Source organism: Physcomitrium patens, chromosome 22 (genome assembly GCF_059467195.1).
Source record: "Physcomitrium patens ecotype Gransden chromosome 22, ASM5946719v1, whole genome shotgun sequence".
NCBI classification, from domain to species: domain Eukaryota; kingdom Viridiplantae; phylum Streptophyta; class Bryopsida; order Funariales; family Funariaceae; genus Physcomitrium; species Physcomitrium patens.
This window is the reverse complement of record NC_143431.1, coordinates 12,241,746-12,249,684: the sequence shown is the minus strand read 5'-3', so window position 1 is coordinate 12,249,684 and position 7,939 is coordinate 12,241,746. Positions and strand designations below refer to the sequence as shown.

Here is a 7,939-nt window from a genome sequence, read left to right as displayed (position 1 = left end):
CTGTGTAGCTCAGGTCCATGGGGTCTGTTCCCTGCAATTCATCTCGGAAAACAGCATCTGTCTGCTAAAAATTTACGGGGTACTTCATGAAGCTGCTCGGAGGTGGATGATGAAGCAAAATAATCCTAGGTTAGGTCACTGATGGGTTCCAACTGAGCGGCCGTTTCACAGATGCAGCCACTGCAATATGATATACTTGAGACGAAAGAAATATTAGGCTTGGACAGATCACCCGCTCACTGATGGAGCTGAATGCAAACAACCGAAATAAACTCTCAGGAAATGCCCCCGAATAAAGGACGAATCTGAGATGAACAATTATTGATAAAGTGGGTAAGTAAAGTAAACGAACTATTCTCTTCAAGCGGCCCAGAAAAGGAATTCCTGAGAAACGGGGAGGAGATGGCGGGGGGCAGGTAGGATTGTTCCGCGGCGAGGCGAATTCAGACGAATCCACGGCTCTAGTTCACCAATCTGATGTCAGTGGACTCTTCTTGCCGTCGCTCAGATATTGCTTCTTATACTCAACCCCACTCCTGCTTTTCCCATCCAGTGACACCCAATGGATCCCATCGCCAGCCCGGTTTCCTGTACTTAGTCCTCATTCTCGGCGCAAGTTTTGTCAAATGTGTCCGACTCGGACCACAGTGCATTGAATCCCCCAGCCGCTGTCCAAATTCGCTGTGCTGTTCCTGCTCTAGCCCCACACGTTCAACGAAATCAGCCTCTTCGTTAAGGTAGCGTTCATTTCCTGGTTTGCCGAAGTTGGGATCGAACTGAGAACTTTGGGCAACGAGTGAGCTGCATTGCTTGGTTGTTCATGACGATGTGGTAGCTTTTTGTAGATTATTCACCAGGTGGTTGAAGCGTCGGAGATTTTTGTGGAGTTAGTGGTAGTAGTGCAAGATGGCGGACCAGTCGTCGTCTGCAGTGGGAGACAGGAATGCTAAGGGTGATCCCGGATCATCCATGCATGGCGTCACGGGAAAGGAGGCCTTGTATGCATTCTCCTTGCATGAAGGGGACAAGATGAATCATGACCCGGACGCAAAGAAGTTTGCGCTGCCGGTGGATTCTGAGCACAAAGCCACGACGATGAGGATTTACAGCTTTGCTCGTCCCCACATGTTGACCTTTCACTTGTCATGGTTTTCTTTCTTCACGTGTTTCTTGTCGACTTTCGCTGCGCCCCCGCTCATTCCCGTAATTCGTGATAACTTGAACCTGACTAAAGAGGACATCGGACATGCTGCCATCGCCTCCGTGTCTGGTAAGAATTTTCCCAATCGTTAACAATTTGGAGATGTCCTACTGAGTCTTCCTCCAAGATGACTCAGCTCAATTTCAGTTTAAATATTGTGGATGGCAGAAAAGTTAAGCTCCAGCAGAATTTCTGTGACATGCTTTTTCTTGCTCCGAGTTCTGATGTCCATGATAATGCATTTGGTCAATGGCAGGTTCGATTCTGTCCCGTTTATTAATGGGAAGCATTTGCGATTTAATTGGTCCGCGATATGGGTGCGCATTCCTCGTGATGATCATTTCTCCGGCGGTGTACGCAATGGCGTCGGTAGAGACTGCAGCAGGATTTACAGCGGTCAGGTTCTTCATCGGGTTCTCCCTAGCCACATTCGTGTCCTGCCAGTACTGGATGAGTTCCATGTTCAACGGCAAAATTGTGGGAACCGCCAACGGAATTGCAGCCGGCTGGGGTAACCTGGGAGGTGGTGCGACCCAATTGATCATGCCTCTGGTGTATGCACTGATCAAAGACAGGTAAAGCACCTATCAAGCAATTGGAATCCACGGGAAATTTATATGATCATCTAATTTGCAGTCGTCTTAACTCTTGCAGCAGTAGAGATTAGATTGTTTGTTTCAATCTACATACTTACTTGGAGGTCATGGCAGTTGAACCCAACGGACGCACTAACTCTTCTTTGGTTAATTGCGTGAGCAGTTTCAAATCTCCGAGCTACACCGCGTGGCGACTGTCGTTTTTCTTGCCTGGTGTGATGCACACTGTCATCGGTTTGATGGTGTTGTTTTTGGGTCAAGATCTTCCCGACGGCAACTTCAAGGAGCTTCAGGAGCAAGGAACCAAAGTCAAGGACAGCTTCAGGAAGGTCGGTTCCTTTTGACTCCTGATCCAATTCTTCGACAGCCTTGGACTGTGACCTACCGTATGCTGCTGTTTTCAGTAGACAGTGGTAGTAAGTACCCATTGAAGTATAGTGTTCACCACTTGGAATTCGACATTGACCGATTTGTTATCAAACTTCAAATTGCAGGTATTCTTTAATGCGGTCACGAACTACAGGACATGGATTTTCTTGATCACCTACGGCTACTGCTTTGGAGTCGAACTCACCGTCGACAACATCATTGCTGAGTATTTCTACGATCGCTTCGGATTGAGCTTGTCCAGCGCTGGAATCATTGCTTCCAGCTTCGGGTTCATGAACATTGTCTCTCGGCCACTGGGAGGAATATTGTCTGACGTCGTCGCAAGGAGGTATGGAATGCAAGGACGGCTGTGGAACTTGTGGATCATCCAGACCTTGGGAGGCGTATTCTGCATCGTTCTGGGCAAGACAGCAGCGCTGGGACCCGCTATCGGGGTCATGATTGTGTTCTCCTTCTTCGTCCAGGCCGCGTGCGGTGCGACGTTCGGCGTGATTCCATTCGTGTCTCGACGGTCGCTGGGTGTGATCTCTGGGTTTACCGGAGCAGGAGGCAACGTCGGTGCGGTGCTAACGCAGACGATTTTCTTCACCCAAGCCACGTACCACACGGAGGTGGGTATTGAGAACATGGGAATCATGATCATCTGCTGCACGGCGCTGGTGCTGTTCGTGTGGTTCCCGCAGTGGGGAAGCATGTTTTTCAAATCGTCGAGGATGACGGAGGAGGACTATTACGCTTCGGAGTACAGCGAGGGAGAGCAGGATCAAGGGCTGCATCAGGCGAGCTTGAAGTTCGCAGAGAATGCCAAGTCGGAGCGAGGAAGGAGTAAGGGCAGCAAGAGCCCTCCTGAGGATGGGAAGCCAGATGGGTTGAAGGGCATCAAGGAGGGCGCGGAGGTTTAAGTCAAAACCAGCAGCTAATGCATTCACCACGCACGTCCCACCCTTGTGATATCAACACACATTTACACACACACATATTTCATATCATTGATCGAATAAGAAAATTGGGGGCAGTGAATTACATGAAAGCCTTTCGGAATGTCTGAATTCGTGGAGGCTAGCGTGACCAAGCAAGCTCGTAGAATTCTCCATTGTCTGAAGTTCATGGAACGGTTCACAGGATTGTTAGCAGCGCATCGGATGTGTTAAGGCCAAATGCACTGACTCATAAAGTAGGAATTGAGTTCTATGTTGTATTTCTCACCATTGAATGAATATAACATGAGTTTTCCTACAAGTGACTGCACATGAACGATGGATTTGTGTGTGTACTACTGCACAACAAATGTTTTATTAACATGTTTGCATGCAGACGTTTAAACTTTCTGAGTTGATATACTTTATTCCTATACTTAATAACGTACTTTTTTGTCCATGTACTTGTTTCATAAAATTTGGACATTGATGTTCTTAAATTCAACATAGCACCTTCACTTCAATCTAGTCAATTTTTGATTTATCCTTGAAACCTAAGTTTGAAGAATGTTTTGTAATACTTTATTATGTGCTCCTTCTATTGAGAAATATAATAAATAAATCAACGATTATTCCAATATTATAGGCAAGTTGAAGGTGAAAGGAGAATAGTAGAAAAGTCGTGGCGACTATCAAAACTAAGAAAAATCTCCACGTGAGTTATAACTAAAGAATCTTTTGTGCAAAAGAGGAAGGATGGAAAAAAATCTGTGGCATATTTTGAAATTTTATTTGATTTTGGTCACCCCTGAAGCTGCTTTGTTGAGCCCCTTCAAGTTTTCATCTGCTTTAACAAAAGTTCAAAGTTTCCAGTTGTCATAAAGACCGAAATGATTCCGAGTGGATTTCCTCTCCTGCAAATTCTCCACTCCACTCCACATCTAATGAAGCCCACTATTATACCACTGCAACTTCCTTAATGAACTGCCTTTGCTATGATCCTCACTTCTCGACTTTTTGTCACCTTTTTAACAAGTTGCTGAGGATGGTTCAAGTGGTAACATTAGAGCACTTAACATCCGTAGCAACTGTCGCCGTTTCAATGAGCAGTGCTCTCCAAAACACCGCTGCTCAGACACAGCTGATTCTGTTACTGGTATTCTTTCAGACGCATTTAGACCCAAACGATTCACTGCTCCAGATTACGAAGAAATTTCATGGATAGTTTGAGTTTGACAACAAGATCTCATTGACCACGCTTTGTCAACAGAACAAGTTGCCACTCTCATGGGAGGTGTGGGTGAAAGGAACTACTTTGCATTAGCGGTCGATTGTCGATTTTTAGTATGTTCGTCATTATTCTAGAAATCGGATTACGTTATTTGAGATATCCGATGCTGTTGAAAAGACAGCATTGAGCAACTCGGGATGTGGTATCGTGGGTGATTTCATCTAATGATCACGTCACTTTCATAATCTGATGAACCCCACTTCTGAAGGACTGATTTTCGACGACTTGTCTCAAACCCTTACACAAACTTCCGAAATGGGAATGGTTCCAAAACCTAGCCGAATCAGAAACTAAGGTCTCTGTTCAGTCCAAGACTGAGAACTAGGGGCCCTCTGATGAGACGATAACCATGAAGTGAGTGAAGGGTGGGCAAACGCTGGGACGCAGAGAGTGGAGCGAACAAAACTTCTCTCCATCCTCCATCTAACCTTGACTTCTTCTCATCTCTCGCTCTCCACCGCTGCCACCATCGGTCCAGTGGGATCATTTTTACTTCACCGGTAGCTGCCAAGGTCTCGGATCTTTCATCCTGCTTCTCCGCTTTCAGCACTTATGGGCCATGGTGTCGAGCAGTGCATGACTGGCCAGGAATATGAAACATCTTTCTTCACCTGCAGCTAGTGAGTGAAGCCCAGATTCTCGAATCCAACTTATGGTGCCCAGATTAATACTGTGAAGCTGGAAAGCGAACCGTGAAAGATGCGAAAGGTGGCCAGCCTCCACTTTAGCCCATGACGCCATTGGAACCCCTACATTTGCACCAGACAAATCACGTTGTCGTCTTGCTTCACTGCTTCAAAAGTGGCTTGGTTTAGGCGGTGGAGAATCCATCCAAGACATCGTGCGATTGGTTATATTTACATTTTTTCTGATGGGGTGAGTAAAATTAGACAAAGTGCAATCTCATCGAAGTGCACCTATGCCGAGATTGTGAAGCCCGATCTGCATGGATGCAAATCCTGGCTCTACACCACTGATATGAGCATTATATACATATATATATATATATATACATATATTGAATAAGCCTGTATTCAGAGCATTCAACTTGATGATGGGTCTTATCCCAGGGAATCAATCTGGTGATTAAAGAAAATGACTGATTGTGCATGTAAAAGAATTTTACATTTTTCGAAAATGAGATGGATAAAAAAATTTATTGAAGAAATGCAGGATACATGAGTAGCTTTGAAAATTTATAAAATTCATTGGGTATCACAAGATCAGCATCATTTCAGAGATGTCTCAAAAAGATTAAAATTGGTTCAAATTTTGCTCCTGTAACATATGTTACCATAAAAGATTTAATAAAAATACCTCTACGGACTGAGAGTTTTATTGAAGGGATTGTAGAACAAAAATAAATAAATAAATAAATCTTCTGTAACTACATATTTTTACTTGTGTGTACATAGTATCATTTTTTAAAAGGTAAGTATACAAATAAAATTTTAAGCTAAAAGAAAACAACAAAAGATTTTTATATTCCAATAATGTATGAGACTGTTGTACTAATTTGACCAAAGATATGAAGCATAAATGTAAGACTTAGAGTAGAAAATGACCTTCTAATAATCCTACAATAACTTCAAATTTTGATTATTTACCAAAAGTTACAATTTTTCAATAGAAAAAAAAATATATTTACAAGTGTATATATTTCAAAATAGTGTTATTTTATAACTATGTTACAAAGCATAGAAACTTTATTATAAAATTTTTGGTTTTAATTTTTTTGAATTTTTTTGAATCATACAATATTTTTAAATTAATTTTTTTACAAATAATCAATTTGAGGTTTCTTATTAATAGATTCTATAAACAAATTCCTATTTTCAACCAATAAATAGATATTACTTAAAAAAAATTTATTTACATGATTTAGTCTAAGATAGATGATGTCTTTTATGCTACTATTTGGTGGTTTTGCCTAAGCTTTGCAAGAAGGGACAAATATTTTAAATATATATATTTTTATTTTTAAATTTACAAGTATAAGTTGGAAGAGCTATTTGCAAAGCTAGTAGGATGTTTTATAACTTAAAGAATGTTATATAACAAGTAGGTTGTGTATTTGAATTTTAATTATAGCAATGGTTGTTATAATTCTTTCTACAATGTATTGTAGATGGTTTTAATTTTGACTTATGTCACTGTTATTTGCACTATCTTTTTTTAATCAAATTTCATTACTTAAGGATTTTGAGCCATTAGGATATCTTTTTTTGAAAAAATGTAATCACTCCTGTATTTTAGATTACTAATTTTAATGAGTATTTTTTTAAAAAATAAATTTATTTAAACTTCTCATTTAAAGGAATATTAACTTTATATATTTAGTTTTTTCAACCTTCAATCTTTAATCTATAACTTATTTTTTTATGATATTTAGCAATAAAAGAAGAAAACTATTGAGGATATAAATCACAAAGAACTAAAGGGACAATTTACTCTTATGTCACTAGAAAAGAGTAGATAATGACTCAAAGATGGTATAATATTAAGACTACAATGACTATTGCCAAAGATTAGAGATTATGGAAATAATACTAAGAACGAAAAAGGTATTGATGAGAGTAAGAGAGACCTCACTCTTGCTTCTATGTATTCTATGTGACTAGGAGCTACATGATAATATTATGTAGGACTTTCTATATGGATCCAACTTGCAAGACAAATGTCAAGCTTGCAAGACAAGTTTTTTTTATATGTGTGCCACATGGCCAGTTTGTTTCACAAATTACCAACATATATGACACACAGCTAATTTATTGGCCAAGTTTTTAACCTACAAATCACCTACAAACATGTATAAAGTCAAATCCACATTTATGAAACTTCTAAGAAGCATTTCTATAAGATATTATTAATTTTACTTACTTCTATTTACTTCTATCTAATTCCTTTAATCTAAGTAAAAATGTATGTTTGTGACAATAACTCGAAAAAGAAGAAGAAAAAGAAAAAAGTAAACATAAAAATTTATGTAAAATGCACATGTTTAAATTTATTTTTTATTTTTATTTTTTATGTTTTTTTAAAATCGAAATTTACATATTTAAATTTTTATGTTTTTTTATCTACTACCTCTTCATAAAATACTTATAAAGTAATATGAAATTTTATTAATTATACTTAAAATTATTGCTTTTTAATTAATCCATATCAATTTATTAAAAAAAAACATTATCTAATGTACTTAACTACCTCACCACCCTTTCAATATAGTTTGCAAATCTATGCTTTTGAAAATAACCAAATTAGGTTTGAATGAGGAAAATTACTACTGTAAAAAAATTACAATCAATAGTGTATGGAATTCTAAGTGAACTGCCCAGTTCTATTAAAAACATGACACATTGATTGGTTGATTTCTACTCTCTTCTCAAGCCCTAAATGTAACAGAACCCATGTATTCAAAACAATGTTATGTAGCTGCCTATTTCTACCAACATGGTCGATGGTTTTCGTACAGGACTTGATATCGGTGAGATATCGATAGTTTTTACAACTTTTCACTACTTTTTTCTTTAATGTTTTTTTA

General features: G+C 39.2%; 1 protein-coding gene across 2 annotated transcripts; it reads left to right on the top strand.

Moving 5' to 3' along the window:
* The first annotated feature begins 547 nt into the window (after positions 1-547).
* On the top strand, positions 548-3,426 carry LOC112275245 (high-affinity nitrate transporter 2.1). 2 transcript variants are annotated; one of them, XM_024505453.3, is made up of 5 exons: positions 548-737; positions 846-1,270; positions 1,458-1,776; positions 1,961-2,126; positions 2,292-3,426. In XM_024505453.3, the coding sequence occupies exons 2-5, from the start codon at positions 907-909 to the stop codon at positions 3,087-3,089; spliced, it is 1,647 nt and encodes a 548-aa protein (XP_024361221.1). In that variant the 5' UTR covers positions 548-737; positions 846-906; the 3' UTR covers positions 3,090-3,426. The 2 variants fall into 2 exon arrangements, with proteins under 2 accessions (XP_024361221.1, XP_024361222.1); XM_024505454.3 differs by lacking the exon at positions 548-737 and having other exon boundaries at positions 759-1,270.
* Positions 3,427-7,939: the final 4,513 nt, after the last annotated feature.

What these genes read in the sequence shown, in the direction of transcription:
- LOC112275245 (XM_024505453.3), top strand. Translation starts at nt 907, where the DNA reads ATGGCGGACCAGTCGTCGTCTGCAGTGGGAGACAGGAATGCTAAGGGT. An exon ending in TGCCATCGCCTCCGTGTCTG is followed by an intron (nt 1,271 to 1,457) that starts GTAAGAATTTTC and finishes GGTCAATGGCAG; the next exon opens with GTTCGATTCTGTCCCGTTTA. An exon ending in TATGCACTGATCAAAGACAG is followed by an intron (nt 1,777 to 1,960) that starts GTAAAGCACCTA and finishes TTGCGTGAGCAG; the next exon opens with TTTCAAATCTCCGAGCTACA.